Source organism: Pristis pectinata, chromosome 7, assembly GCF_009764475.1.
Source record: "Pristis pectinata isolate sPriPec2 chromosome 7, sPriPec2.1.pri, whole genome shotgun sequence".
In the NCBI taxonomy this organism is placed as follows: domain Eukaryota; kingdom Metazoa; phylum Chordata; class Chondrichthyes; order Rhinopristiformes; family Pristidae; genus Pristis; species Pristis pectinata.
In genome coordinates, this window is record NC_067411.1 from 24,689,270 (window position 1) to 24,705,398 (window position 16,129).

General features: G+C 40.3%; 1 protein-coding gene across 1 annotated transcript in view; it reads right to left on the reverse strand.

Annotated features, from left to right (window-relative positions):
* The window catches only part of iqgap2 (IQ motif containing GTPase activating protein 2), a 228,648-nt gene that overhangs the window by 92,244 nt on the left and 120,275 nt on the right, over positions 1-16,129 (reverse strand). The window contains 8 exon segments of the mRNA XM_052019190.1: positions 1,180-1,340; positions 2,256-2,419; positions 3,137-3,224; positions 4,517-4,680; positions 5,398-5,485; positions 7,625-7,803; positions 8,376-8,489; positions 8,639-8,706. Coding sequence (XP_051875150.1) covers positions 1,180-1,340; positions 2,256-2,419; positions 3,137-3,224; positions 4,517-4,680; positions 5,398-5,485; positions 7,625-7,803; positions 8,376-8,489; positions 8,639-8,706 — 1,026 coding nt within the window.

Below are 16,129 nucleotides of genomic sequence, written 5' to 3' on the forward strand. Positions count from 1 at the left end.
CACATGCATAAGCTAAACTACCTCCTTCTGTACTACTAAGAATACAACATTCATTTTCTCTAATAAAATGAACCTCTTAACAAATGCTTCCAACATAAATGCTTTAGAACTAAAAGACTCAGGGTCCAACACACCCCATGTTCTTCAACAAATCCTACTTTAGCTGATGTTTTTGATCAATGACAAGCTCGCTTTATCATCAAATATTATGGTCTTGGTGTGTTAGCTTTCTTGACCTCCATAAACTTCTCCATCTCTCTACTGCACTTCCCTTAAGACACTCCTTACAACTAATCACTTTGACCAAGATTTTGGTTGTCTACACTAACATTGCCTTATATGGCCTGGCATCAAATGTTATTTGATAATGCTTGGGAAGTGCCTTGAGATAGTATGCTATGTTAACAATGCCATCCAAGTACAAGTTGCTATTACTGCTGGCTGATAGAAAAAATTACTGAACTGGTCCCTTTCCCTCAGTGAAAATAGATACAGAAAAACTCTAGTAATCCACCATCCATTATTTGGAATTCCTGATAATCACGCATTTGGCTCGCTCATTGTTCCAGAATTTGAGCCAGAAGTCCAGAATGTAAGTGGGGTGTGCAGTCAGAGTCAGGGGTCCGGAGCATGGCTGGGATTGGGGTCTGGAAAGTGTTCGAGGTTTGAGTATGTGGTCAGAGCTGGGGTTGGTGTCTGGAACACCAGGGGTCAGGAACGTGGGTAGGTTACCGACTGGAGATGGTGTGCTTGTGTATTTCCTACTCCCTTAAAACTAACCAGGTTCACTGGAAAATTTATTATACCACTATGTAAGACGTAAAAATAAAGTGAACTAAAAGTGCATTTGGATATTAATAGGAGTAACATCCAAAAGTCCAGAAAATCTGCTGCTCCAGCACCAAAGTCCTAAGGATGTTAGATTATTGGAGTTTTACTCATATCATAGTTATATGGCAAGTAATTTTAAGATTCAATGTTGTTTTATCATATTGGCTTCCATTACAAAATGCCTTACACACCACTTCCTTACACATTGATATTTATTCCTGATGAACCTAGGATTAGTTATCACTATATGAGCCATTCACATTGAACCATTTCTTCAGTCTGAGATCACTGTGAATACAGCGGAGTCTGAAAACAGCAGCGAGGCAATTATCCCTTGGAGTAACATACCGCTGGGTGTTTGCATCCTGCAAGTTGCTAACTCCAATAGATGGGCTGGTGAGGTGCTGTATCACAGCCTGAATGTCATTCAGGGTCAATGCTTCATTCAGTCTAGCCACTGCTGATAACATCTCCACTGCAATAGCGAGCTCTTCATGCGTCAGCTTCCCCTGCAAAATTGGAAAATTATAATGGAAATAAAGATGTGACTGGCAACAAATTTAAGTATCAAGTCTGACTTTATTTTCTTTGAGATTTAATTATTTTAAAGTTTGCAGAAATGGACAGTCCCCTTTTGACTCCAATTTTACAAGGGCTCCGCAGCACCACAGCTTAAGTGCTGCCTTTTCTTTTAAGGACAGTCACTTTTACTTCACATCTGGACCAAGGCTGTAATGAAGTCTGGAGCCACTGGAAGCAGAGAGCCCACTGAATAATCAGTGAACACGCAGTGCCGATTGGGTATTACTTGACAACACAATAACATTGCAGGTTATGAAGAGTGATTGTTGGAGATTGTTGACCAGATTACATGTGTTCTGGACAGTCTAGGGCAATCTTCCACATTGGCAAGTTGATGCCATTAGTGTGACTGTACTGGAATGGCTTGGCTGGAGGCATGGCTAAATTTGGAACACACGTTCAGTGCTATAGCACAACCAACAGCTTTTGCAGCATCTGGTACTCTTAACCACTTCTTGGTGACACATGAAGTGAACTGGACTAACGACCAACTTCTGTGAAGATGGGGACCTCAAATGTCAACAGAGTGGGATTTCACATGTGCAGATGCTTCAGCTTTATCTTCTGCACCTGTGTGCTGGGTTTGGCCATCATGGAGGATGGAGATACTCACTGAGGCTCCTTCTCCCATTAATTATTTACCTGTCCACTACAACACATGACTGGATACAGAACTCACATTTGATCCACTGGTCATGTTGGTCAGATCAAAGCAATGCACTTGATCTGACAATGGCAAGAATCACTATAAGCCAGCTTGCTGCAGAGGATAGGGAATATTTGAACCAATATACTTTTTAAATCACATTTTGCAAGCAGTTACTTTAAGACCATTTACCTACCTCAGGATTCTGTCTCTGTAGATTCAACAGCTCCACCTGATACAAGTCGGCCATGTGAGGGTACACAACAGGCAGCTGAGCCTCCGGCAGCATCAGTGCATTCGCAGTCTGCACTGCATCGTTGCTTCGGATAGCAGCATTTATCGTTTCAACGGCTTCAAGCTCTTTGTAAGTAAATAGAAACAAAGTCATTAGTTACAGAATCTATTACAACAGGATAATGCTGCAATAAAATGTGACACAAGTCCGTAAGTAGAAGCACTCCCTTTCTGGTTGTGGCAGATTGTTATGGCACGGGTGATGGTCAAACAGCTCCCAAATGTGAGCTGGCTCAGTCCCATCTCCCTGCTGGTATCCTGTCACCCTGCAAATTAACTTCCTGCTGGTGTCTATCCAGTTAGCTTTTAGAAACCCCCAACTGTTTCAATCGCCCACAGGAGCAGTGACCTCCAGATCACTCCCAGTCTCTGCACAGAAGCTTTTGCTCAACCCCTCCCACCCCCAATGTGTTACTTAATCTGGGCACCCCATCTTGAACCATCCACTGGTTCTCTATTTACCCTACCTTAAATGATCACCATCTTGTCCCCATCAAACTTCCTCTCAACATTCTTGGCTGCGAGAAAAATAACCCCATCTTCTTCAGCCTAATCTTGCCGCAGAAATACCTCATTCTTGGAATGATTTTAGCAATTCCCTTCCGTATATTCCCGCTGCAGTTTTCAACCCTTCCATCGTGCACCACCCACCCCAACCAGAAGCAATGCCAACTCTTGGCAGGCAAAGGAGAACCACTGTTCATTTTTTGCCTCTCAAGCCACCAATCCTTTGATAAAAGGAAATTACAGTTCAATACAGGCTCAATGCACGGTTAAACTTACTAAGTTTATGGGCTCTGGCTTGGTCATTGGAAAAGCTGACACCTGCTTGAAGATCATCTTTGCCAAGTATACCAGAAAAACCCTCTTCCTGGGAAAAGCAAAAAGACAATGTGCTAATGCTTCAGGTGCACAGATAACAATGCATTTTCAACAATGTTTACTTTTTAGATACAACAAACCAATTGTTGCCTTTTTGTGAACATTGCTCTGTGTGTTGGGTGTACATTGTGCTGAAAGATTTGGGCTCAGGATGGGATGGATGGGGCCACACTATGCTGACAGGGTACTTTCTTGAGGTCAGCTTGACTTGGTGTTAATATTACAGGGCAACTGTCTGGTTCAACTCAGAGGTAGGGTGCAGGAGAGAAGACAGTGAACGTTGCCAGGGCTTGGGGCCTATTTTTAATTTCATAGTAGTCAGTCAGTGAACAGAAGAACGTAGACACAAGAGACTGCAGTTGCTGGAATCTGGAGCAAAAACATTGCTGGAGGAACTCAGTGGGTTGAGCAGCATCTGTGGTGAGGGAAGGGAATTGCGGATGTCTTGGATTCAGACCCTGCATCAGGGCAGAAGAATGTAACTTGACAAACTACCCAGTCTCAACCTAGCAGCATCTTGACATGACATTATATTAAAAGACAGCTGAAAGCACAGAATACAGCAAAAACCATGGGATCAAACAACATCCCAGCTTCTCAAAGGAAACTAGGGATAGGCAATAATTGTTGGCCTTGCTAGTAGTGTCCATATCCTGCAAAATGAGTAAATAAAACAAAACATTCACCCACAGGGATTATGCAAGGGACTTCACATAGGCTTGGAGCGTATCTTTAAGGTGTTGTCATGTTTGGCTTGGTGCTTCTGTCAGGGTATGATATCTGGCAAGGGAATCCAGGGTGGACATTGTCCAGGAGGAGTGTATTTTCTCGGGCATCCATTCTAATTCTGGCCTACTGCAGTCAGGTGATTGTATCTGCCCAGGGAGTGTTGCCCAGAATCAGGGTTTGCCTTCCCAAGCATTGCCTTCAAGTTTGCCTTGGTGCTACATTCAGGTGGTGACAATTGCCCATGGTAGGTGGATAAAGGACTTGACCCAGGCTCGGAGTACCATTCTTGGTCATGGAGTTTAACTCCATGTCACTGCTTAGGCTAGGAATTCTGCAAGAGCTTTAAGGCTGGGTATGAAAAAAATATTAAGGCTCAAGTCAGTTTCAGATTGGCTGTGGTGAGGACAGGCTTCAATTTGACACCCGAGTGCTTTTGCCAAAATATAACAAACACACTGAACAATAAACAGATAAAAATCTGCAAACAAATGTAAATCAACAGCAAACCAGATCATTTTGAATGTTGTGCTTAAAGCCTAAACTTCACTCTACCTGTAATTTCTGCTCTCTTTGCGCATAGAGATATGTTAGATACCACGGTGCATGCTCCTGGTACACTGCCACAAGACTTAGTGAAGGGTCCTGTAGACTGGACAGTAAATTATTCTCATCCTGTTTCTCCAGGGCTTCATTCACCCTCTGCAGAGCTTTATTTACTACAAAATGAAAAGATTATAGGGTAGTTTGTAAATAGGTAACTTGCATGTATATTTTGTGCATTCATAGGAGGAAGGGAGAGAAAGCTAAGGTTCACATGTAACTGCCAAATACTGGAAGAGACCTACAGGGCCTGCTGAACCACAAATAATTACATCCAGTTGGACAAGGATTTGTTCTCAACTATAATGAGCATATTGGATGCCAAATCTAACAATACAGTAAAGTTAATAAAACATTCCTGGCTAGTGCAGATTTACTTCCCAGTAGAAGTATTGCATCAATTTCTGAAATTTAAGTAGTAGTGTTGTACTATGATTCTAACTAATGATATATTCATAATTATGCAAGTAGAATATCAGGATGTTTGTACAGGAGCACATTATAATGGAAAATACAATTAAATGTCATTTAAACCACAAACCACTGATCATTGCTTTCTGAATGTATTTTAAAAAATGTTTTCTATAGTGATATCCCAGAGTATTTTAAAAAAGAAAATTAATTGCAAGAGTGAAACTCAAGACAATTACATGCCACTCAGTCTCCGATGGGTTTTCTTCACCAAAAATATACATTCTCGATTATTAAATCCATTACAAAACTACAAGCCACCTCCAAAGGTGTATGTATAATAAAACTGACATGAATTTATCAGGACAGAGAAAACAACCCTATACATAGGCATAGGATTAAGGAAAAAATTATCAACTCACCATTGACTTTATTGACATTATCTTGAATTTCTAAGCGAGTCAGTAGTTCCTCATACACATCCCTCTCTTCTGCATTAACAGAATCACTCTAGAAACCAGAATCAGAAAGTTGAATCTATTAATGGCAGCTTTTACTATAAGTGTAGAATTAGAATTGTTCTATGAATCCAAGATTCTTGTTTGGGAGAGGCCCCAAAACTTGTTCTGCAAGTGATTCATATTAACGTATTTAAAAGTTAGTATTCTTATCTCCAGAACTTTATATATCCTAATCAATTTAGGGCGGCACGGTAGCGTAGCAGTTAGTGCGATGCTATTACAGTGCCAGCGATCAGGGTTCAATTCCTGTCGCTGCCTGTAAGGAGTTTGTATATTCTCCCCGTGTCTGCGTGGGTTTCCTCCGGGTGCTCCAGTTTCCTCCCACGTTCCAAAGATGTACGGGTAGGTTAACATGGGTTTCAATGGGTGGCACGGACTCGTTGGGCCACAAGGGCCTGTTACTGTGCTGTTAGTAAAGATTTTTTTTCTAAAAAGCTAAAAACACTCAAGTTAATAATCCAAAATTGCACCCCTAGACGCACAGGATTGTTTGCCTCAATTTAGTTCATCGTTTTGTTTCTTCCGTAATTCTTCTTCTACATATAAAAGCCAATCAAATATAATCCAAACTTCTGACTGCTGAATTCAGTAACATTCTGAATATTTCAATGCAGTGGGTGCAATGAGTGAAGATGTTAATAATTTACCACGTCTTCACAGAATCATGGAAAACAGGAGCAGGAGTAAACTATTTCAATCCATTGAATCTGTTCCACCATCAGCATGACCATGGTTGATCCTTTATCACAATTCCCTATTCCCACTATCTCCCCATATTCATGATGTCCTTTCCGTCTAGAAATATATCATGTTATTAAATATATTCAGCCATACAACCTGCACAGACTTCTATGCTAGCTTATACCTGGACTACAAAAGGTTACGCAGCAGGTATAGCAAGTGGCTGGGAAGATAAATGACATATTGGTCTTGATTGCAAAAGGATTGGGTTTTTAGAAAAAGGGCCGTGTTATTATTATAGTACAGGGTACTGGTGAGGGCATGCCTGGAGTACTGTGTACAGTTTTGGTGAACTTATTTAAGAAAGGATATACAGGCATTGGGGGCACTCTAAAAGAGATACACTAGATTAATTCCTTAGATGAGAGGATTGTCCTGTTACAAGTTGCTAAAAAAATTGGATCTTTATTCTTTGGAGTTCAGGAGAATGAGCAGTAATCTTACTGAAGATCCTTTTTGGGGGGGGGGGGGGGGGTACACAGGACAGAGTAGATGTCAAATCTCAAATTAGGTGACATAATTATAAGATCAAGGCACAGCTACTTAAAACAGAGGTGCATAGGAACAACTTCTTGCAGAGAGTAATGAATCTTTGGAATTCTCTACTCAGAAGGTTGTGGAGGCTGGATCATTGGGAGCATTTAAAAACAAAGTAGATAAATTTTTAAAAGTTCAGGGAATTGAGCACTATGAGGAACTGACAGGGAAGCACTGGAGATGAAGCACTGTATTCAACCACTTTATCTAAATTACCTTGAAGCCTCTATCATCTCTTCACAACTTACAGCCCTATCTCACCCCTCACTATTTCTATCATCCATTTCCCATAGTAGCATACTATTTGATAATTGAGTAAAAGGTATGCCAAGACTAACAAATTCGGTCATTAACTCAACAATCCCCATGATAATCTCGAGTAATTAGAAATTTAATTTATGTTGGGTGGTGCGCTCTCTATGCCCCTTTTCTCCATAATCAGGAAGGAAGAAATTAACTTCATGAGGAAATTAGAAAATAAGGTGCCAGGTAGAAAATATAAGGTTATCTGACATCTATCAGAGATGCACATGGGCTGAATGATATAATTTGCCAGCTGTTAAAATTTCTCATTTCCCATTTATTCAGTGCTTCAGGAAATGAGACTGTATAAGGGATTCTAACAAAACATGTACTGAAAAGTAAAATTCATAACCTAGTTAAATATGCAAATATTTACCCTTGCTTTTAGAGAAAGTAAACTGTGTAGTATCTTTGTTATTCAAAAAGGGAAACCTAAAGATTTGAATTTGGCAGTTAAACTTCAATTTCCACCCAACGGAAAGCTATTTGTTAGTAATTACTAATTCCAAAAAGCCATTCATAGTAACAATGAAACAGGATATCCTACCTTGCTTTTGGCACTCTCTTGCTTCATTTGCTTGGCCTCAAATAATTTCTCTTGATAATCCTGAGCTAAATTGTTCTCTATATTACTTAAAACAGCATTTGGGTTTGCTAAAGCCTTCATGGTCTCCTCTGCGACCCTGCGAGATATTGCTTCATTGATGGCAATTACTGCAGCATGCACTGGGGAAGGAAGTACAGTAAAAATGAAATGAGTACAAAATGTGATAAAGCTGTTTTAATGCACTCACAAACACTAGCATTCAGAACTCAACACATGGGTAAAAAAGGAAGGCCATTAAAGATAGTGACAATTCTTATAGTGAACTGAAATATCTCTGAATGAATCCAATATTCAGATACCAAACATATTTTGGAAATTTATTGCAACTTAATTTCCATTATAGAAGGTTTCAAAATCTATAGTTAATATTTCAGCAGTTGAGAAAATTTAGCAACAGACTTAATGTTCATACTTTTCAATGAAAAAGTCTACCTATATTTAAAAAAAAACCCAAAGTGCTGGAAACACTCAGCAGGTCACGCAGCATCAGTAGAAAGAGAAATTCAGTTAACGTTTCAATTTACGTCTCTTCATCAGAACTGAAACATTAACTCCTCTTCTCTTTCCACAGATGCTATCTGACTTGCTAAGTGCTTCCAATGTATTCTGACTTTATTTCAGATTTCCATCATCTGCAATTTTTAAAATTTATGCCAGATATTAAGAGCCAGCATTAAAAAAACATACATACATGCAGCTTCATCAACTGAAAGTTCATTTGCCAGAATTCCACCAATCTTGCTGAATGCAGGCATCTGAATTCCATATTTTTCCAATTCTTTGCGCATATTACTTATTTCTTCCTCTGAAAGAAAAGTATGTTACATTTTGGTCAAGCAAAGTCATCAGTTCAAACAAACTCTTAACTGCTTCTAGAATTTGATCACCAAAGAAATTTCTTGAATCAAAATTCAGTGAAGCCTATCCAGCTTATAAGGCAAAATACAGATTTACCTGTAAAATCCACCTTTCCCAGCAAGTCTTGGATTTGAGGAGCTATTCCGAGTTTGAACAGGTACAGGCTGCAACAAAGTCAAATATATAAAATTACATTCCACATATACAACTAACCTGTTCACTCACAGCCCTTATTTATGGGCATCTGGTTAAAGGTTACTACATGATATTAGTGGTTGAAACAACAATTCATTCTTTCGGAAGTACTTTGGGATTTTGCAGAATCTGCGAAGTGCAACATACAGCAGTGTAAACGACAGCTAGAGTGGGCTTTAAGAACTTAAAGCGTTTCAACTCAAATGACCCACTGAGCGTGTCAATATAAAGATCAGATTTGGAGTTTACGCCAAGCATTAATTAAGGAGAGAATATTAAAAAAGTCTTCATAAAAGATGATATAGCTATCAGTATAACTACCATTTCTTATCCCATCAACCCAGAAAATTCTAGCATCCACGGACCTATCCTTAGGACCCCATACCTTATCAACATGCTACCCAATAGCGACGTCATGTGGAGCCTTGGTTATGCTGGTGCTATGCTTAAACAGGTGCCTCCCTGATTTATCAACACATCACTGTCTCTTCTCCTTTGCTGTAAATGTGCCACTTCAACATCTATTCCTGGATAAGTCACATTAGATAAAACAGTAAACAGTGGTAAGTTTAAGATTATAGTCTTCCACGGACTCTCCACTGATTCCATCCTGCTCCATGACTTTATCATGGGTCCAAACTAGATGACTGCAATCCCACCACCCTCTCTGACCCAGGACAATGACATTGGTATTGGTTTTGGTTTATTATTCTCACTTGTACCAAGGTACAGTGAAAAAAATCGTCTTGCATACCAATCGTACAGGTCAATTCATTACACTGCAGTGACATTGAGTTAGTACAGAGTGCATTGAGGTTGTACAGGTAAAAACAATAACAGTACAGGGTAAAGTGTCACAGCTACAGAGAAAGTGCAGTGCAATAAGGTGCAAGGCCACAACAGAGTAGATCGTGAAGTCATAGTCCATCTCATTGTATAAGGGAACCGTTCATAACCTAACTTGCACTGTGCTTTGTTAAGACATCTCCCCATACTCCTCAATGCTGCCTTGTGAAAAATCTTAACTACTTGAAAAATCTTAACTACTTGCACAGATTCCTTTGTGAACTCACTCCTCCAGAACCTTCTTGAGTCAGCAACTTTCCAGAAACTCAGGGTTCCTCTAATTTTGCTTTCTTATGAACCCTACAATACCAGCTGGTGATACTCTAAGCTCTACATCTCTCTCCCAACCTCTTCCGCTCTTAGTTACCTAAAAAACAATACTGCATCAACTTTACCTCGAAGGCAGCTTTTATACTTTCTATGAAGCGCCATGGGATATTTATCATAGAAGTATTCAGAAAGATGCAAGCACTTGTTGACCACCTTGAACCTGTTAGCTTCAGTTTGATTACCTTTGACTTTACACCTTGCTCATTGTGACTTCCTTGGTGGATACCTGGAGGAAGCATTTGGTTCATGTGCTAGGTCATGTTCATCAGTTACTTCAACCCCATCCACATCTGGTGGAGCAGTGCTACCCAATGTCAGCCACTAGCCAATGTAGAAAACCAAGAAACCAAATGTTAAACATTGGATACCTGATTTGTATATAAAATGGTGCAAAATATATTATCATTGTGCTAATAAGTATTCATGTCCATAATGGTTGTGTACACTTTAATGGGTTTGTATTAGTTGGTAAGAAATAAGCAGAATATGTAAGTTCTTATTTAAAAAAAGAGTTATTTTCTTTATTTCCCCACAAAGTACTACCTAGATTGCTTTCAGCAAATAATCCACTAAAATTGTGCTGCAGCTAAAATGATACAGCTGTAGCCACGTGTAACTAATCAATAATTTAGTTTTACTGGGCAACACTGCTTTAGATCTCTCAACTCATCGTTTATAAAACAAGGAATTGCTCAGGATCTGCCTCTGTCCTATGCTTTTTATTTCCCCCTGGTGGCAAAGTCATATCAACTAACTTGCATTTTTGTTTTCCTCTCTTCCCAAAGTCCTTGTGAAGACTTTGATGGGCAAAAATACATGCAACAGAAAGGTGCAGCTGTAATAACCTAACACACACTTTAATAAGCTTTATATAATTTTGGATACATATCCACGATGGATAGGTTTGATCTCGCAGCAAAAACCTTACACTAAATGATTTCTCCTCATCTTTGTGCATGTCGATCTTTGACGTGATCTCCTCTAGAGGGTGCTGTGTCATGGCTTTGCACTCATATTGTGGATTAATAGTTATAGTGCAAGGAAATTTGGGAACATGCACGCGTCAGCTGATAGATAGGAGGTTAGACCTGGTGTTCATTTCACAAGCTACCCAGCTAATCTATATTACACTAGCCTTCAAAAAACAGAAAATCGATCAAAGGCTTATATTCAAAGAGCAGTTGTGTTCCCTGCAAAGTTTGTTTTTTGAAAGAGATAGGTCATCAAATAAAGCTTCTGCAATATCAAACTGAGATTAAAAAAAACACCTGCTCTATCATTGCACAATGCTTAATTTGCATGTGGATTGCTCAACATCCTTTCTGTCACATTGTATGCATCACTTCAAACACTGGTTACTAAACTCGAGGCATTAACTTCATTTCTGGAGTCATGAAGCTTGCAGTGGAAGCACAGCCTCCGCAGTCTTAGTCTTAAAAAATTAATTTTAAAGTTCTCCATTTGACACTCAGCAAGTTTATCAGTGAGCAAGACGAGTTATTGTACCATGAACAGTGCCACAGTCAGGGGAGCAGAAAGGACATTATAACAGATCTCAATGCCATTGTGTTAAGCAGGGATCAGGCAAGGGTTCAACAAACACTATTTTCTTGGGCATAAAACTAGAATTCAGATTGAACCTATCACATCCAAACCCAATCATGAGGGTTTATAATTCTTTCAATTTACAGCTGTTTTCATGTACATTATAATCTCAGCCCAGAATCCAATCCCAGGTATACAGCACACGCCCACGACCAGGGCTCCTTCATATCAAAATTTTAAGTTTGTCCCCATGACAAACCCTGAAGCCAGTTACCTTGTCTTCCAGTCAAACTTAACTGGTCTCCATCCCAAACACCTCCTGAGCCACATCATCTCTCAGCACTATCTTTTCCCATTGCCCGGCTGGATACTCCCAAACCACTGAAGGAGACGTTCAGCCTGAGACCAACTGTCCAACAATGTCTGTGCAGTGGAGAGCACTCAGCACAAACCTGTAATATACTGCACCAGCACAGCCCAAGCACTTCATTTTTTTTTCCTATATCCAGCCTCATCCCAACACACAGAGTCAGGCTGAAGTCAGGTGAGCAGACTGTAATTTCAATTGGTAATTGAAAATAAATAAACTGCAGATGCTGGAAATCTGAAATAAAAACAAAGTACTGAAAATACTCGGCAGTTCAGGTATCACTTGTGCAAAGAGAAACAGTTAATGTTTCAGGTCAAAGTCCCTTCATCACAATGAGAAAAAGCAAATATGTTTATTTCAAGTCCTAGAGAAGGTAGAGGAGGGATAGATAGGATAATGGAATTATCTCTGCAAGGGTGGCGGGGTTGCCTAGGTGATCCCAAGGGGAATGCTGGAAGTGCCTGGCAGATGAGGCAGTGTTCATGGAGAGAAGGAAAACTGTAACAATACAGATGAACAACGACGTCTATAAGAGGCATAGACAGGGTAGTTAGTCGGGGGAAGGGAAGAGCTGTCTGAAGAAACAAAGGACTGCAGGTGCTTGAATCTGGATGAAAAACACGATGATGCTGGAGGAACTCAGCAGGCCAGGCAGCATCCGTGGAAAAAAGCAGGCGGTCAACATTTTGGGTCAGGACCCTTCTGGTGATGTGTCTGGTGGTGGAATCTTGTTTAAGATGCTGGAAATTGCATCAATTGAATACAGAGGCTGGTGGGGTGGAAGGAAACTCTATTCTTTCTCTGTCTGGGGAAAAAAAGATATGTGTGGCTAACAGATGGGAAGAGTTCGAGGGCTTTGTCCGCTATGCTATGGGGAAACCAAGGTTAAATAAAATGGAAAACATCTCAGGGCATCCTTGTGGAAAGAATTCACAGAAAATTCAAAAGGAGTGTTTTCAGCATTTCCTACCTTTATTTCTACTTTCAATAATGCAGAAAGGTGGGATCAGCAAACAGGTCACATGGCCAGAGATGGAAGACTTGTGTGATCAACCACTGGAGGGCGCCCACACATCAGAACAATAACTCAGGTCCGTAGGAGAGCAAATAGAGTGAGTGAGAAAACAAGAGTCTTTCTGGCCCAATGAGCAACTTACTTCCCTGGACGGCGGTCAGATACCTAGAGAGGCAGTCAAGCTGACTGCAAGTCTTTGTTTCAATAAAACTGAATTGACTTTGTGGGGAAGTGTTTGCTACTGAATGTGAAGGCGGCAAGGGAATAAGTTTGGACAAAAGCAATGAGTGGAAAAAAATACACCCTTCTGTTACTTTAGCACAATGTTCATTTACCCGCCAATATGCAGAACTCCACCCATTACAAATACTGCTCAGAACAAGGCTGGGCTGGTTCTACATAACACCATTTACTTTATAACAGGTTCCTAATGACTGGAAGGTCATGAGTTGTTCAGTGACAAAAACTGACAGGAAATAATTGACATTATCTTGAGAAAATACATAGTTAATGTATAAAATAAAGACTTGGCTGCATCAGAATTTTAAACTGCTAAGGTAACTCAAGCAACAAATCAACTGAAGGCGTCACTCTCACTTACTCATTTTTGCATTTTAGTTTAGTGTATTCACCAGCAGCAGGAAGTACTGCACCAAGGTCACCTCCCATTCTCAGAGACTGCAAGGGTCTCCTGCAATTACTTGAAGAGCAGCAAATCCTCTTTTTGAGCCAAGTTCAATCAGTGCTACCAGCAGCAGATACAGTTACTTGTGAGATCCTTTGACCAATGTGGCTGCTGTGATTTCCTGCAATGACTACATTTCAATAGTAGTTTGCTGGTTGTAATATGGTGAACTGAGACAGTGCAGGTTGTGTTTTTTGAAAAGAAACACGGGCCATTTTTGACTCATTTTTGAGACACATGGTACAATTTGCATTTTAAAAAAAAACAGAAATAATGAGTTGTTTGCCAAATCCTCTTTGGGCACAATCATATCAATAATTTTGAAGATTTACAGTGATGCAGTTAGGATGGCTAAAGCAGGAAAGATTAGTCATGTGGTAATTATTATAAAACTGGGCTGGTGCAGGGAATGAAGTGGCTATGTAGATCAAGATTTACTGTAAATGTTCATTCTCGGTAGCAGTACCAAAAAAACTCTACATATGACAAATGTTTAATCTCATCAGTTCCTGGCAGCTTTTCAAAGGACAAAGGAGGACATTTATGCCCAGAGCCAGAGGAAGTGGGCGAGGTACTAAACAAGTACTTTGCATTGGCATTCATTAAAGAGAAAGACTTGGAGGATAGAGAGATCAGGGAGCTGTATGCTGATATTAGAGGGCATGTTATATCAAGGTGGTGGTGGTGGTGTTGGGGCTCATAAAGAACATTAAGATAGATAAGTCCCCAGGGCCTGATGGGATCTATCCCAGGTTATCCAGAGAGGCTAGAGAAGAGATTATTGGGGACTTGACAGAGATCTTGGTATCTTCTTCAGCCACAATCAAGGTTGCAGAGAACTAGAGAATAACCAAGGTTGTTCCTCTGATTAAGAAGGGCAACAGGGACAAACCATGAAATTATGGGCCAGCGAGCTTTAAGTCAGTGGTAGGGAAATTATTGAAGAAGATTCTTAGGGATAGCATCTACTCGCATCTGGAAGGCATAGACTTATTAGGGACAATCAGCATAGCATTGTGTGGAGGAGGTCATGTCTTACAAACATGATTGAGTTTATTGAAGTGATGAAGATGATTGATAAGGGTAGGGCAGTGGATGTTGTCTATGCAGGGTGTCATTCTGACTAGAGATCTGTGATCAGTAGTATTCGGCAGGGATCAGTGCTGGGACCACTGATGTTTCTGATAGATATGTGTGTGTATATATATATATATATATATACACACACACATTAAATGATTTAGGTGAAAATGTAGGTTGGCTGATTAGTAAATATGCAGCCAACACAAGAATTGGCAGAGTTGTGGATAGTGAGGAAGGTTGTTCAAGGACTCAGCAGGATTTAGACCAATTGGAAAAATGGGCAGAGAAATGGCAGATGCAGTTCTGTGGACAAGTATGAGGTGTTGCACTTTGGGAAGTCAAACGTAAGAGGAAAGTATAAATAGCAGGACCCTTAGAAGCAGTGATGTACAGAAGGATATTGGGGTGCAAGTCTACAGTTCCCCAGAAGTGGCAGCACAAGTAGAGAGGGTGATAAAGGCGGCACACAATGCACTTGCCTCCATTGGTTGGAATATTGTGTATAAGAGTCGGGAAGTCATGTTGCAGCTGTATAAAACTTTGGTTAGGCCATACTTGGAGTACTGTGTGCAGTTCTAGTCACCACATTACAGGAAGGATGTGAAGGCTTTGGTGCAGCAGAGGTTCACCAGGATGATGCCTGAATTAGAGAGAATTAGCTATAAGGAGAGGTAGGATGAACTTGGATTGTTTTCTCTGGAGCATTGAAGGCTGAGGGGCCACCAGAAAGGTTACCAAAATTATTGAGAGGCATAGATAGGGTAGATAGTCAGAGTCTTTTTTCCAGGGTGGAAATAACAAGTACCAGAGGGCACAACTTTAAGATGAGAGGTGGAAAAGCTTAAAGGAGATTTATGAGTTAAGTGTGTTTTTTAAAAATATACACAGAGTGGTAGGTGCCTGAAACATGCAGATAAAATAACAACGTTTAAGAGGCATTTTGACAGGCACACGAAGGGGCAGGGAATGGAGGGCTATGGACCATGAGCAGATAAATAGATTAGTTTAAACAGGCATCATGGTCAGCACAGACATTGTGGGCCAAAGGGCCTGCTCCTATGCTGTACTGTTCAATGTCTAAGCAATAATCAGTCTCAATTTCTTTGTTTGCACTTTTCCCAAAACAGAATATTTCAACATTCTTGGTTTAATTTTTTTTTTAAGTCTTCAAAGTGCAAAGTTTTTTTTGGAAAGAGATGCAAGCACCCAATGACAGGCACAGTAATGGAGGGCACCACTAGATTGCTGTTAAAAACCCAGGGAGTTAAATCTGCTATTGTTAATTAGTGTTGTCTGTATGTGACTACAGACCTGCAGCTGACTCTCAATTTCCCTCTGAAATAGTCTAGAAAATCATTCACTTCAAGGGCAATTGGAATTGGGCTACATAAGAAACTAAGAACAGGAGCAAGCCACTCAACCCACTCCACTCTGCCCTGACATTCAATATGATGACGGCTGATCTGGTCTCTTCCTTTCTATGCCAGTTCCCAATAGCCCTCAGTTCCCTGATATAAA